This window comes from Xenopus tropicalis, chromosome 1 (genome assembly GCF_000004195.4).
Source record: "Xenopus tropicalis strain Nigerian chromosome 1, UCB_Xtro_10.0, whole genome shotgun sequence".
In the NCBI taxonomy this organism is placed as follows: Eukaryota; Metazoa; Chordata; class Amphibia; order Anura; family Pipidae; genus Xenopus; species Xenopus tropicalis.
Genome location: NC_030677.2, coordinates 201,774,797 through 201,791,494, shown reverse-complemented (window position 1 = coordinate 201,791,494; position 16,698 = coordinate 201,774,797). Strand labels below are relative to the sequence as shown.

General features: G+C 44.1%; 1 protein-coding gene across 45 annotated transcripts in view; it reads left to right on the top strand.

Moving 5' to 3' along the window:
• nedd4l (NEDD4 like E3 ubiquitin protein ligase) overlaps positions 1-16,698 on the top strand; it is a 196,109-nt gene that overhangs the window by 134,914 nt on the left and 44,497 nt on the right. For 39 of the 45 annotated variants that reach the window (XM_012959672.3, XM_012959670.3, XM_012959692.3 and 36 more), the window contains 3 exon segments: positions 14,738-14,788; positions 15,705-15,766; positions 15,851-15,953. In XM_012959672.3, the coding sequence (XP_012815126.1) occupies positions 14,738-14,788; positions 15,705-15,766; positions 15,851-15,953 (216 nt within the window). 45 annotated transcript variants of the gene reach the window in all.

The following is a 16,698-nucleotide window of genomic DNA, read 5'->3' as shown; positions in this document are numbered from 1 at the left end:
TTGGGCCTATAGGGTCTGTTTGGGTCTTTGTGTACAATGCCAGGGCTTATCTTCATTCCCAGTCAAGACCTGCACCGGAGGCTCTCATACATCTGCCTCCACTATCCTGCCACTGGGAGAGAGAGTTTTACACTGGTTGTGTTGGGCTTTCTGGTCTTACACATCAGATAGAACAAAAGAACTAAATATAGCAAGAAAGAAAACAAAGGAACGCAGTTTGGTTCTTTGTGCATGCCATGACTTTGAGATATTATCCAAATATCATTGAGTGACCTGGTTTCCCCCTTTAAAAGGAAATTTACCACTACACTGAAGTATCCATTGTAATAGACACATAGCTACATACCTTCGGATAGGTATACAGTTACTGAAACTTATTCCTACCCCAATCTGAGTCCAGTAATCTACTGTAACATGGTCTTCAGCCCCACAGATCCAGGGGGCCCGAGAGTAGGTGCAGGGGGCCTACAAGTTGTCCGATGCCTTAGGCAGACTGCACTCAGGCTGTTGGTGCACATTGGAACTTATTTGTATGGTAAAATAATCTGGCATGTGATAAATGATTATCCCACTGTTTGTTAAAAGTTGAACAGCATTGGTATAGGGCAGTGATCCCCAACCAGTGGCTCGGGGGCAACACATTGCTCACTAACCCCTTGGATGTTGCTTCCAGTGGCCTCAAAGTAGGTGCCCATTTTCAAATCTCTGGCTTGGAGGCAAATTCTAAAGCTTTAAAGTTTGCACCCCATTCTCCAAAATATAAGGATTTTGGAATTTACCCCAGTCCTTATATGGGGGTCAGTTATTCCTATTTTTCTTGCAGTCAAAAACATTGTATATGAGGAGGTTAATAATGTAGCATCGTACCCAAACCTTGCCCCTTTTTCCCCTGGCTGTGGGTAAAGTCTACCTCTACATTAATCTCAAACAATAAACCATTTCATTAATTTTTTTTTTAATTCATGTTTGATGAAATTGTTTTGCAAGATTCAGCAGCTATGAAACAGATGGCCTGTCACCCACACATCTCAAATTTTCTATCTAGTGACTAGTTCCGAGGGTGGCTTCTTGAAAAAATGAGTTGTGTGTGGAAGGACGTGAATGAAAGCTTGCCTTGTGCTACTCATAGCTTTCCAAATGTGCGGCTGAGCCTTGTATAGCCATAAGCCATGCCCTAAATGTTTCTATCTAGCAGAGCTTACAAACAGATACATATTCTCATTTATATTTGTATTGGTATTGCTGAGCTAAGTCCTCAACTATTATAGTTGCAGGCTTACAGTGTCTGTCTAAAGGGAGTGCTTCATCCAGATCTGTCTATCCTAGGTATTTGTCTTCCTATCTTAGGTATCTTAGTTACATAGAAAAATTGATTTTCAGGCCACGCAACGCTCAAAAGATCTAGCATCCCAGCGTAAAAGAACAGGTGGATCTCTTGAAGGCCACGTCTGGGAACGTGAAGGACATAGAAGTCGAAACGGTGGACGTGTGTATAAAATGATCATAGGGAAACTTGGAAAGGGTGTACCTGGGAATGAAGGAAAACTTAAGATGGTGCACTTGTGTTAGAGAAGGGCATAGGAGAATTTGAAAGGGTACATATGGGTATGAAAAAGAAACTGGGAAAGTTAGAGGAGTGCAGGTACAGAAACAACATGGGAGAACATGGGAGGTCACACCTGGGAAAGTACAAAATGATCATAGGATAACTTGAAAGGGTGCATTTGGCTATGTGCAGGACATAGTAAAGTTAAGGTAGTGCATTGTTTACAAAAAGAACATAGAATCACTTGGAATGGTGCATTTGACTATGTGAAGGGCATAGCAGGAGTTAAGATGGTGCTCTTGTTTGCAAAAAGATGATAGGAGGACTTGGAAATGTGCACCTTGCTATGTGAAGAACATAGTAATAGTTAGGATGGTGCACTTGTCTACAAAAAGATGATAGGAGGGCTTGGAAGGGTGCATTTGGCTATGTGCCAGACATAGTAGAAGTTAAGATGGGGGTGCATGTTTACAGAAAGGACAATGGCTGTCTTTGGAGGGTGCACCTGGGTGTTGGAAGGCCATAGCAGAAGATATGAGGGAGCCCCTGTGCATTTAAAGGATATTCAAGAACGTTAAAGGGAACAAGATTTACAAAGGTTGAGAGGGCTCAGAGGTGGGCAACCTTATTACTTGATTCAAATATTGATGACTATGCCATCCCTAAGACTGATTCTCTGGAGGTGACATCTTCTTTCAGCATGCAGGATCTTCACATTGGGAAGCCACTTACAGTTTAAGACAGCAGTACATTGGAGGTTATGTGATGAGCTTTCCCTTTACTCTGATTAGAAGTAAGCTGTAGAAAGGGTACAGCACTCTTTGTTCCAACAAAACGCCTGACATATATGGTAGCAGGTAGTGCAGTGTGATACAATATATAAATAATAATAATATAATACAATGCATTGTGGTAGAACAGGTTAAACCTAATGGACTGTCGTCTTTTTAACCCATGGCAGCTCAGTAGTGTTACGTCACACTGTTTGCCTATAATAACTGATAAGTAGGCTAATCTTCAACTTTGAGCTCCATGGCCTTGAATTGCTGAGCTGAATAATGTTTCATTTTTATCCAGAGTGTTCCAAGCCAGTAAATCAATGCCAGTAATGCAGGAGATATCGGTGTTACACGTCTTTTGTGCCATATTCACACTCCAGTGCCCAACCAGAATACCTGGAGTAACTGGTCTCCCAACTTCCCAAATAATCAGTGCTGTGACGTTGGCGTGCCAATTTCACCTCCCTGTACCCTACGTTGCTCATATCACTTCACTCTCTGCCAGTGATTGCAACTTTGTCTGTCTGTACTTCTCCAAGTCACTCCATCTGCAACACTGGGCTGCCGCTGGTCTCCACAATGGCTCCCTGTGAGGACTAAATAAGATGACTCTTTGGGAGGCTACTCAATCAGAAAGGCTTCTAGCCGGTAGGTGGCATTATTTATTGTATGTACAACTATCCCATAATGTATAAGTGATTTTTTCCTTGAAATTTTCCCTGCCCCTTGCAGGGAAATCAATGAGAAATGTGTCCTTTGCACCCGTGTTAAATGGCCAGGCTGGACTGGCATGTTGGTGCTTGTTGCAACTTGCCAACTAGCATGTATGGGCAGGACTAGAACTAGGGGTAAGCAGAAGGGGCAAGTGCCCACAGTTTGGGGGGGGGGTACCAGGACCTTTGGCACATACCACTGTGGGTTTTGCAGAAGCAGTGCATAGTGGAGTGGATGTAGGCAGGTAAGTGAGTGTTTGGGGAGGAGGGGGCAATGTTCTGTGCAAGTACCTTTCTGAATAGGGTCAATACACCCTCAAATTTGCACCCAAACTAGGTTTGTACTTGCACTTGCATTCCTAGGTGAGACACCCCCAGGCACAGCAAGTGCAAGAATGGCGCATTGTGGTGTAAGCAGGGGTTAAAGAGTAGTAATTGCCGCTCCTGAGCGCCCAGTAGCCGTTGCCAAGTTCATAATGGGAAGCACATGGTTCTATATAATAGCTGTCCCTTAATGGAGATACCATTTTGATTTTATGGCCGCTCTGCTTGTTGTGGCTGATGCAGAAGGAATCTCTAATAATAAAATGCCCTTCCGCGTCTGATCCCAGCGAGCAAAACAAATCTATAGCGGGTTGCTTAGCAATGCCGAGACCTCTCACATAAAGAGGCTGTTAAACAATGGAGTGGGCTTATAGAAACAAACCCACTGATTCCCCTGGCTACCAGGGCCTGTTATTTCCATTCCTTTTGGAAGGAACCACACACAGAACAGGAGAGACATCAGCTGCATTGGTTTATTTAAAAATAACTGAAACCACAGAATATTTGTTATGGATGTATAGCTGAGACTTGCTGAGAACGGCATTTTCTTTCATTAGACAAATGTTTACTTCCCCTTTAAGGATATGAATAAGGCTGTTTGGAGTGGGAGCAGCTGAGTAGTGGGTTACGGGTACATTTCATGTTTGGTCGGAAGCCTCAGCACAGAATGTGAATGTGGGATAAGGAGCCGGAGAGGCAGCCAAGTGCTGTGGGTTTGGTGCTTACTCAGGATATGGCAGAACGGCTTCACATTTTCCTTTATATTTATACAGCGTTCACTTCATGGCTTGAATTCACGTGCTATTATTTCCCTGTGTAACGCAATACCCTCCCCCCATCAGGCGTAGGATTATTGTGCTACATTATTTGCCCAAACGACAGACTGATGCCTGGGGGTGCTCCATCCTTCTGTCTATAGAGTTACATATGTATAAATATGGCTGCTTTCTCATAAATCATCCTGGGGGTTCATTATTGTTTCCCCCCCAACAGCCGTTTGTCAGCAGTACATCTGCCTGACTCACTAACTCACATAGCTGCCCACTTACCTGTATGCAATTGGGCTTCCATAGGATAATGGAATGGGTGGCTTTTAGCATTTTTACCCCCTAGCGTCATCGCTCTGTATTGGACAGGAGCAAAATGCTAAAAAATGGGCCCCCTTTCAAAGTGAATAGGAGTCACCCCCCAAGCCTGCCTGGTAGATATTGCCTGAAGCATTAGGGTCCCACAGTATTAAGCCATACGCTCCTGTTACTGGGCAGGACTGGGGGGCATAGCGGCTATTCCCTTTCACCTCTCTGGCTCAGGATTCCATGGGGACTCCCCAGATAGCATATCTTTTGTTAAACTACAATTCCCAGCATCCCACCAAGGTAGGCTCATATTGAAGTATGGATTTCCCATCCGGTAATATTTATAGAATGAGTCAGTAGGGTTTTCCCTCTTCAAGCAGGAAAGGCGGATATGGGGTATATTACACTAATAATATTCCTTAGCCTTGTGTTTATAACGGAGATCCAATCAGTTGGAATCACAGTGGGAAAGCAGCCCGTGGCTACGTGACAATCCGTGATTAGTAACCAATGCTGGCAGGTATGCATTTTAGCTTGTGTCGATGGGAAAAAAAAAAAAAAAAAACAGTTACCATGACAACTGTCTTCTAAAATGATGTGTAGGTGAACACGGAGTTAAAGAACACATTCAGGGAAAATTAACTCACGCACGACAAGCACTGTAGCTAAAGGGGGGGCCGTGGAACTCCTTTTTGTTACAGCGTGCAGGAAATAGAGACTGTGCGCCTCCGGGGCAGTAAAACCCTTGGCTGGAAGGGATGGGAGATCTCTAGGAGAAGCACAGGACCCCAGGAGATCAGCACTGCCTCCGATTATGTAAGTTTTGCTTCCCCTTTGTGCCGAATGAATGAAATCACACACTGGGCTGCGTATTCGCTACCAGCCGGTGAATCCACTGTACGGAAGCGAAAGGAACGGCCCCCGGGGGTGTAAGGTTGGTCAGAGAGAAAAGGGACCCCCCCCTGCATGTACCCTGCCCATTGTACATACGGTATTCATGTATGTTGTTTTAACTGCCTGCACCCCTTCTGTTCCCTACTGGCGGGTTACAAAGGAGACACTCCCTTTACTGCTCGTTATATCTGCCTAATTGCTTAATATTGTCATACAGTGATATTGGAAGCACCTTGGGATCCGACACAGCATCCGTTCCTCCCTTTTGGCACCTTTACTGTATTGCCATTCCCCATTGCAATCATTGTTTGGCTTTGTGTCTGCACCATTGAAGTAGACAGTAGCAGAATAGATCTGCAGCCAATCAAAAGACTAGAATTTTCACAGAGACAGAGCATGTAACCAATCAGAGCATTCGCTTGCAAACAACTCAAATGATAGCACAGGCAACTCCAATATACAAACATATCTTATAGCTCCTCTGTATAATATAACTCAGCTTAGTCTAGAGATATATTGATGGATCCAAAACCCATAGAAACTACACTCCTGGCGTGGGGTCTAATTGGTGTCTTTTTAGTTTAATGAGTGTTATTTGGAGACAATTTGCCATTGATCTTCAATTTGTTATTATTTGCAGTTACTGCACGATTTAGCTTTTGTTCAGCAGCTCTCCAGTTTGGAATTTTAGCAGCTATCTGGTTGCTAGGGTACAGTTTAGCCCAGCAACCAGGCAGTGGGTTGAAAGAGAAGCAGAGGAAAAAGCTAAGTAATAATAAGCAGCAGTAGAAATACACTGGTAGCCCCACAGAGTAATAGGTTATTTTCTGCTGGGGTCAGTGACCCCCATTTGAAGTTTGGATGCACTGAATCCAGAATGTTAGGCTCCAGGGGAACACCAATCCTTTGCCAAAGATTAGGACAAACCCTAAATTAGGAAAAGACAGGGTTAAAGAGAACTGCTTGCAATTAAAAGTTTTTTTTAATTAAAACAGAATCTGGATTCTGTACGGCCGGAGGCATGGATTCGGCTGAATCTGAAAAAAGGCTGAATCTTGGCCGAAACCTGAAGCGAATCCTGGATTTGGCGCATCCCTAGTCAGAGGAGCAGCGCAAATAATTGAAAAACTATAACTAATTTAAAAAAAATGAAATCCAGTTGAAAAGTTGCCAAGAATAGGTCATTCTATAACGTTATCCTAAAGGTGAACCACCCCTTTAAAAGCAGAGCCCCTCCTGTTAGTGGTCATTAATGTAATCAGCCCCTCTAGTGAGATCATCATGATGTCACTACTCATTGTGATGTCATCTAAGCAGTTATGAACATTCCCACACCTTGTGTCTCAACCCTTTTTCCTTGTAGATTGTAAGCTCTTTTGGGCAGGGCTCTCTTCACCTCTTATATCGGTTATTGATTGCTTTATATGTTACTCTGTATGTCCAATGTATGTAACCCACTTATTGTACAGCGCTGCGGGATATGTTGGCGCTTTATAAATAAATGTTACTAATAATAATAATAGATTCATAAAGATTGTAAGCTCTTTTGGGCAGGGCTCTCTTCACCTCTTGTATCGGTTACTGATTGCTTTATATGTTACTCTGTATGTCCAATGTATGTAACCCACTTATTGTACAGCGCTGCGGAATATGTTGGCGCTTTATAAATAAATGTTAATAATAATAATAGATTCATAAAGATTGTAAGCTCTTTTGGGCAGGGCTCTCTTCACCTCTTGTATCGGTTACTGATTGCTTTATATGTTACTCTGTATGTCCAATGTATGAAACCCACTTATTGTACAGCGCTGCGGGATATGTTGGCGCTTTATAAATAAATGTTAATAATAATAATAATAATAATAATATGAACGACACGGTCACATGAGGAGGGAAAATGCCAAGTTTGATGGAAAAATGTGTTTTATGGCATTTCCTCGCTGCACCGGGCATCACTGGGTTCCAGCTCCGGTTACAAATATCCGTTCCACGCTGAGGAATCTCAATATGTGCCTCCATGTCTTGGAGCCAGCCCAGCGGGATTCTTGTACAGTAGCCCACGGTTAGCCAGTCACACATGGAGCGAGGGAAATACCGCAGGCATTCACACGTGTCCATTAACATCCAGCAAGAGGCATGCAAGCCACAGCAGCCACAGCCGTACCCCGGGCACGTACCGCCCGTAACCACAGGAATACATGTTCTCTATCAGTTCCAGCCCCTCCTCCTCACTATTGTAGCATTATGGTTAGCTGGGGGGTATTTATTCACAGATGCACCATCTCTGTGTGCCCATAGTGGAGTAATCCCCCTACAGGGTTTGTGGTACATGAATGGATGCAATCTGAGCCCCTCACCTGAGAAAAGAAAATGCCCTGAGGGGGGGCAGTTATGTAATGGGAGTATTGCTTTCCATTTCGCTCATTTAATCATTAATGAGCTGCAAGGCACACCTTGGGTTAATGTGTATAGAAAGGTGATTTGGGGAGGGCGCTGTGCCACACAGGGGTCTGTACGGGGGGCAATCAATGAGCCGGGAATAGATCCAGGGATACAATAGGGATCTCACGTTGCTTCCGGGAAGGCAGGATCAGCAGAATCCCAGCATGTCATTTCCTTCCAGTGACAGCCGCTCTCACCGACACGGGGAGGAACCTTGCAGGGTTAGTAAGGGCTTCTGGTAAGCAGCGTATCCCTCTGTATTCCTTCCTAGCCCCCACCTGTGCCCCTCTCACTGCCCCTGTCCTGCCGGGAATCTGAAAATCCCCCCCTCCATTAATCCATTAGGTGAATTGTTTCCTGGAAAGTGACACAAAGAAGCTCTTACTCAGCCTTGTAGGGAGACATGCCCGCAGCTACGTAGGGAGTTCTGGCTTAGGGAGAATATTACATGACTTTTTGCTAGAAACCTTCCCATTATTGTGTGTGCCACCAAAATGCCTGTCATTTATATGGGACTTGAAATTGTATTGTCTAAATACATATTGCTCCCTGCTGTATTCCGGGGGTTTTAATTACAGTTCTGTACAAATGCTAGGTCTACTATCCCACAGCCCCAGTCCCTTCCCAGAGGCTATTATCCCACTGCTACTATAGGCACCATCTCTCCCTACTATATCTGCTATCCCACAGCCCCAGTCCCTTCCCAGAGGCTATTATCCCCCACTGCTACTATAGGCACCATCTCTCCCTACTATACCTGCTATCCCACAGCCCCAGTCCCTTCCCAGAGGCTATTATCCCCCACTGCTACTATAGGCACCATCTCTCCCTACTATACCTGCTATCCCACAGCCCCAGTCCCTTCCCAGAGGCTATTATCCCCCCACTGCTACTATAGGCACCATCTCTCCCTACTATATCTGCTATCCCACAGCCCCAGTCCCTTCCCAGAGGCTATTATCCCCCCCACTGCTACTATAGGCACCATCTCTCCCTACTATACCTGCTATCCCACAGCCCCAGTCCCTCCCCAGAGGCTATTATCCCCCCACTGCTACTATAGGCACCATCTCTCCCTACTATACCTGCTATCCTACAGCCCCAGTCCCTCCCCAGAGGCTATTATCCCCCACTGCTACTATAGGCACCATCTCTCCCTACTATACCTGCTATCCCACAGCCCCAGTCCCTTCCCAGAGGCTATTATCCCCCACTGCTACTATAGGCACCATCTCTCCCTACTATACCTGCTATCCCACAGCCCCAGTCCCTTCCCAGAGGCTATTATCCCCCCACTGCTACTATAGGCACCATCTCTCCCTACTATACCTGCTATCCCACAGCCCCAGTCTTTTCCCAGAGGCTATTATCCCCCCACTGCTACTATAGGCACCATCTCTCCCTACTATACCTGCTATCCCACAGCCACAGTCCCTTCCCAGAGGCTATTATCCCCCCACTGCTACTATAGGCACCATCTCTCCCTACTATACCTGCTATCCCACAGCCCCAGTCCCTTCCCATAGGCTATTATCCCCCCACTGCTACTATAGGCACCATCTCTCCCTACTATACCTGCTATCCCACAGCCCCAGTCCCTTCCCAGAGGCTATTATCCCCCCACTGCTACTATAGGCACCATCTCTCCCTACTATACCTGCTATCCCACAGCCCCAGTCCCTTCCCAGAGGCTATTATCCCACTGCTACTATAGGCACCATCTCTCCCTACTATACCTGCTATCCCACAGCCACAGTCCCTTTCAGTGTCAGAAAAGTGATTACTATGCCTCTTAGTCTGTTACTGAGCTGTCTTTTTTTTCAGGAGTCGGAACCAGCAGTACAGAGAATTTAAATAGCCAGGGGCACACTGTTTTCAAAAGCAGTTTAATTTACAAATGCGGGCACCCTTTTGGCACAACATAACTGATGCAGGGTACCTGTAGTTGCTGGTTATGAGGTGGCAGTAGCGCCAGGGATCCCATACATTAATAGGCATAGCTGCGCCAAGCAACTATAGGGTGCAAGTTCTTTTACTGAAAGTGATTTTACACTAAGCTAACTGCTTGGAGACCCAAATTAACCCTGTTATTCTTAAAACTGCTATACGACATTCTTTACTTTCCAAGCAATAAGCCTTCCTATAGTATGATTATATATATCATTAATGCGTGGGAGTGCTTGGGCATTAATGAGCAGAGGCCATGGAACTTAAAAAATAAAAATAATTTACATAGGGTCAGTAAAATGTCTGTTAAAAGGGGGTGATTGAGGAAGAATGTTGTAGAAGATACTAGTTCCAGGGTTAGACTTGCATTGTTATGTTTCTATAGATGCACAAAGGCTGCCTGAGTTCTACCCGCCCCCCCGGTCACTCCCTGCCACCTTGTGTTGATCCATCTGTCACCTAAACCATATCTGGGCTAGTCCCAGGAGCAGTGGGCCCCATTCTCTAACTCATTCTGTGTGCAGAGCTTGGTAAGAATAATCAGCGCATTATAATTGTGTTCTGCTTCTGTTTAGCCTTTCCATTGTCAAGTCTACTGGGAATGGCCAAGCAGATGGAGGGCAGGGATTTGTTAGGATTCATTATCAGCCTCGGACAAAGGTTAAATTCAACTCTGAAATCCCCCACTTGTGGCTGAATACACACAGATTAACCTGCCGGGCAAATGGACTGTTCCACAGGGCTCATTATTAGTGGGGGGGGGGGGGCAGGTCTTATTTATTTCTCTCTCTCACCCTTTCCCATCTACCGTGTCACTTGGCACATTCACGGAAAGGCATGTAGCCAGAAATAACTCTTGACTTGTTCTGACATCAGTGGCCAGCTGCACATCCAATACTCTATCCCCGGCAAATAAACAGGTCATTTCGCAAACCCTGTGAAAGTAAAATGTCCTCTGGAATTAACCCCCCGAGCGTTCCCGCTTGTGTGCGGTGATTGCCACCAACAGATGTGCGCTTAATAGGAGTCACTTGGCTGATGGAGAGGTGCCAGCCTTCTTATGTAAAACATGGCATGGGCCTTGAGTGATGAGGGGGTTATGTCAGCATTACGCCCACAATTAGAATTTGCGTCGTTAGATTACAGGAAGCATGCTAATTATTTCATTGGATGGCACTTAACTGGGAAAAGTCCATCACAAATGTTGAGGCTTTTAGGTCCCCTCGTAGGTTCTCAAGTAGGGATTCACCAAACTCTAGTTTTTGGATTGGGTGGTCATAACCCAAATCCAGTTCAGATTTCAGTTGGCTGAATCCATATCCTTTAAAATGTGCTGATTAATCCAATCTCAAACTGAATTCTGGATTTGGTGCTTCCTTTTCTCAACACCAGTTTTAGCTTGTCGGCAGAGTGGTTCCCACCTAGGACACCAGAGGACCAGATGTTCATCACTTCTTCTGGGCATATTTGTGTTTATACATATATTTGGATGAAAGCTGCCATATTTTCTTGTATTAATTCCATATGAAAGCGCCTCCAGACTGAGTATATAGCTTATTGGCCCACAGATGGGGCCTTCCTGGAAGCCTGCCTGACATTGGCCCTCATCCTGATCTCATCATTGACCCAGGGGCCCAACCTTTGGACTGTCCTGATTTGGCCCAGCTTGTTGGTGGCTATATTGGGTAAAGACCCAGTAGGAGAGGTAGGGGTAGGGTTTAGTTAAATCAAAGCCCAACCTACAGTTTGGGAACCCGTGTTCTGTGGCTTTAAAGGTTCTCATTTGCCTACCTGGGCCAGAATATAACAGTATCTACTGACTTTTGTTAACATTATTGTTTCAGATGGGGCAGTTGTGCTGGCAATAAGTTGCACTTCATTGTATATCACTTAGGCATACTATATATCAGATTTCATAGGCTGTCCTTTTGATCCAAATAAATGACTTTTTGAATTTCATTATTTTTCATCACCATTGTTTTCATTAGGTGACCTCTGCAGTTCAGCTGCTTAGTTTATAAATAAGTGTTACCCTTAGACTGGGGGCATATTGCAAACCATCTGTTATATACTATTATACGAGTGGCCTTGTACTATTATAAGAGAGGCCTTGTACTATTATACGAGTGGCCTTGTACTATTATAAGAGAGGCCTTGTACTATTATACGAGTGGCCTTGTACTATTATACGAGTGGCCTTGTACTATTATACGAGTGGCCTTGTACTATTATAAGAGTGGCCTTGTTGTCTGCTGACCACAGTGGCTCGGCACTGGCAGGCTGATAAGCCTGTAGGACCCGCTATGCCCGTATGGCACAATCGGCACGGATCCGGTCTGCTTCTTCTTTGCAGTCACTCCTGTCAGGTCTCACATCTATCAGTGCACCTAAAGTTCAGATTCAGCCCAATCATCCATTATGGATTGGGGATGAATGTCACTCTAAGGTTAAGATAAAGCTCTTTGTGTGCACTTCTCCATGGTTATAAATAACTAATGTGTGATCTGGAGGTTTTAAAGTGGCCTTCTCTTCCTTGTACCTGTGGGAGGGGGGTGGGGAGCAGTTGCCATGTTTTTCCTTACCAAGATATTGCTAGAAGGTTGCGCCTTATCATAAAGAACATCATGTAAAGTAATGCTGACTTTCAAACACAATGAAATGGCACCTCCAGTGGGCATTAACTTAAGAAAAATGGTGGCACACGTTTGGCTCTGTTGAGCACACACTATTGAATAAAACATGTCAGACATGGTAGTACCCTTGTGGTGGTATGTTTGAGTAAGGTCTTCCTTACTGCTTGTCCATTACTACATCAGGGTCCATTGGGAGACAGTTCTTCATCAACTCATCAGATGAACTAGTAGAACGTTATTTTGCTCTCTATGAATATTGCCAAACTGTACACTATCCACATTGGCCCATGGGTGGTCACTGTTCCTTCCAGTGAATATTTCTGGCGTCAATGGTGTTTCTAGACATTATGGTTCTTGGAAAACACCTAAGAGAAGGGAAACAAAATGGGAGTTCCAAAAATCTGTAATTACAGATTTTTGTTGCCTGTTTAAGAAAAAAACAATGAGGAAACCTCCATATAAAGAGTTTTGTTCCAGGTAGTGCCATAATGAGTCAGAAATGAGTTCCTTTATGATTGACTGGTGAATAATAATCTCATGGTGGTGCATGATGGTGGGTCCAGTGGTCTCCTAACGTGTCCAGGAGTAATGGAACCCTTGAGAACATTTGCTTTAATATGTATTGTATGTGTTGTGCGTGGGAAAGTGTATGTACAGTGTATATATAAGATATGATGGTTGCAGTGAGACAGTGTGTGACAGATAGAGGGATTCCATGCCACAGAAATGCTAAGACGTGTCTGACCGCGCGCACCACACATTCTTCCACCTCCTGCTTTACTTTATAGCTCAGCACAAAGGTTCAGAGATATCTCCAAGCAAAAGTGTCAGGCGTGTGTAATGTGATGGTTGGTGCATGTTACCAATTCCGTGATCTAAACATCAGCAGTCACAATTCATTTGTCTGTCTCTGTGTGCCGCCTTCTGTACTCCCCTCTGCTCGTCCTTCCAACATCCCCTCCATACTCCATCAGTTATTGATTGCTTTATATGTTACTCTGTATGTCCAATGTATGGAACCCACTTATTGTACAGCGCTGCGGGATATGTTGGCACTTTATAAATAAATGTTAATAATAATAATAGATTCATATAGATTGTAAGCTCTTTTGGGCAGGGCTCTCTTCACCTCTTGTATCGGTTATTGATTGCTTTATATGTTACTCTGTATGTCCAATGTATGTAACCCACTTATTGTACAGCGCTGCGGGATATGTTGGCGCTATATAAATAAATGTTAATAATAAAGGGGAACTATACCAATTCTATACAATTCCATATCAGGCATATCATAATCTAACAAACAGCTCTAACTCTTATTATTCTGATTAAAGTTAAACACTGGCTTCCAAACCAATATGTGTTAAAGAACCCCTAATATCCCTATCACTGTAACCTGTTCCTTCAAAAAGCAGGAATAAATACCATTTTTATATGCCGAAATCCAGCTGTTAAACTGTTCTTCTCTTTCTGCATCATTTGAAATCCTGGCAGGGGAGGAGGGACTAAAACACTGATGTTACAAACTTCTCCACAGCTTACAGACAGCATGCAGGAACTACATAACCCACAATGCATTGCACTGGGATGTTCCTTTCTTTATTGACATCACGTGTGCAGCAGGGGATTGTGGGATTGGGAGGAGGCAGGCTGAGGACAGGCGACTACTGTTACATTTTATTTGAGTCACAAAGTAGCCAGCCAGATCAGCAGGGGAACAGGGGGCGGGGCTTAGGGAACTGTTCCAAACAATATTATTACATTAAATATCATGAAAAGGCGGCATATTTCTTAACTGATATAATTGTATATTGTAAAGTTGTATGAAATGTATGTTTACTTTTCAAAAAGCTTAAGTTCTAGTGTTTGGGTGGAGTTTCCCTTTAAGTTTATTGAACAAGACAAGTCACTGAGAAGGGCCAAGATTTTTGGAAGACACTATTGAAGCTTTGACTCGAGGCCTTGTTGCCTCCGCAGGGATGTCACGCCCCCTTTCCTGCGATTGGCAGTTTTCATTAGATACCAGCAGATTGATAACAAATCAAAGTGAGACAGCTAAAAAGGCACAAGCCAAGTGTCCATTCAAACGATTTTGTGGGGAGTGTTATACTTGGGCCCAGTTGGTGGCCCTTTAGGGCAGTGACACTCCAAGCACCTTTGATCTGTAAGAATGGAGATCGGTGCCCATAAAATACTCGCTGTAACTGTGGGGAAATGTGGGTGAAGGCAATTCTTCTGCTTCCAGATTCCCATTGTACATTCAGTTGTATTGGATTCCATGCTAATATCATTGCTAAATCCCACTGGTACCGACAATCCAACTGGAAACTCTTCTTCTAAATGTTTATAATCGCTCATCCCAGTTCTTTCTTTTTATTTGCAGACAAGAGATGATTTTTTGGGCCAAGTTGATGTTCCGCTGAATCACTTACCGGTAACGTATCCCACGTGGCACCTTTTTGAGCTCTTTATCTCTTGCATAGCACAAAGCAGTATTTACCAATTGCTTGCGTGCCCTGAGTGAACTAACAGGGGAGTTATTATGTAGCAGACTCATTCTAGGAAAGCATGCAGTGTGCTTCAATTTTAAAATTGCTGTATTTTATTATACTTCTCTATAAAGTAGAACTAAAACCCCCAACAGGTTGCCATAGTCAGTGGCCGTGGGAAACAGACTGACCATAAGGCTACGTTTATTTATTTCTCATTTTTCAGACAAGATCGTCCATCTCCCTGGCCAATATGCAATTATCTGCTGTCACTGGGAGTGAGTTACTAACATAGCTGCTAAATGCCACCCAGGCATTGCTGACAGTTAACTAGTTCAATGGTGATCTATATTGGCTTAGCTGTACAATGATTTCTCCACCTATAATGAACTCTTCAATAGTGATTGGCTAGAAGGGCAGCCAATAGAGGCCCACTGGTTTTAATTCTCTTAATGCTAGGGATGCACCAAACCCATTTTTGGGTTTGGCCGAACCCTCCCTGAAGGATTCGGCCGAATCCTAATTCACATATGCTGAACTTTCACCTGGTAGAATTTATCCGCTGAATGGCACCCACCGTTGCATTATGTGATTTTTGCCCTGATATTGCCCTGGGGAGACCATTTTTCTGAATAATGATCCTGAGTATAAGGGGGTATGAAGCCCAATGCAATATTATGTGTCCCTTTAACAGCCGGTGGAATCCGCGTAATCCAAACGTGGACTGAAGTGTCTCTTGGCTTATCAGGTTTCTGTGTAGCTGAACGAGGGTTAAATAATTGCCTTTGCTGTTCACTCCCAAGAACAATACTTCAATTTCACTGAAAGTTGAGGTTAAAAATTAACTGTTCTCCTTAACAGACAGAAGATCCAACAATGGAAAGGCCATACACATTCAAAGACTTCTTACTCAGACCAAGAAGGTATTGCCAGAACATGGCTTTCATTTGTCTTTCTAATTGTTATTAATGAAAACCGGATATGTGAACATGTGATTTCTCTTAAAGCCACAAATCCCGGGTTAAGGGTTTCTTGAGACTGAAGATGGCCTACTTGCCAAAGAATGGAATGCAGGAAGAGGAGAATAATGAGCAAAGAGAAGAATCCGAGGTGAGGGTCAGGCTTTTGCTAATGCTCCGTCTCTCCTCACATTGTGTAGCAAGTTTTTGCTCTCATAGTTTGTTTTTGGAAATCTGAGAATAGACATGGGTAAGGGCGCGAGCTTTAACACAAATGCTGTGCTAGCTTAATTGCCCATTTACACCCACATAGAGGCCAAATCACATTTAAGCTGCCATTCATGGTAAGGGTTGCTTCTTCAACCCAGGTCACTGTACAAGCAGATATATGTCTGATTTATCATTCAGAGCTGTAGGCCAAATGGTCTTGATATGAACATTGTTCAGACGGCCTGCAAAGTGGGCTTGCCATGGATCACATATGGAATGTGGCCAATTGCAAATCAATTCTTCGTGGCACTTGATTGAAGTCGTAACTAGCCCAAGCAGGTAGCAAAAGGGAAAGAGGGTGAGTGTGGTCCTGTTCATAGGCCAGTCTTCTGCCTGTTTGTCAGATGAGGCTCAATTAGCAGACAGCATCTGCCCATGTGTGCCTGCTTTTAGACATACACTTTGAACTGCTGAGGTAGTGCCCTTTTAATATTGACAAAATTAAATGATTTCACTAATTAGGGCAAAATTAGATGTTCGCAAATGACCAAATTGTCCAACCAAGGGCAGCCATAGGGATCCTATATGTATTTGCCCCTTTTAGGCAGTGATCCCCAGTGGCTCGGGGGCAACATGTTGCTCACCAACCCCTTGGATGTTGCTCCCAGTGGCCTCACAGTAGGTGC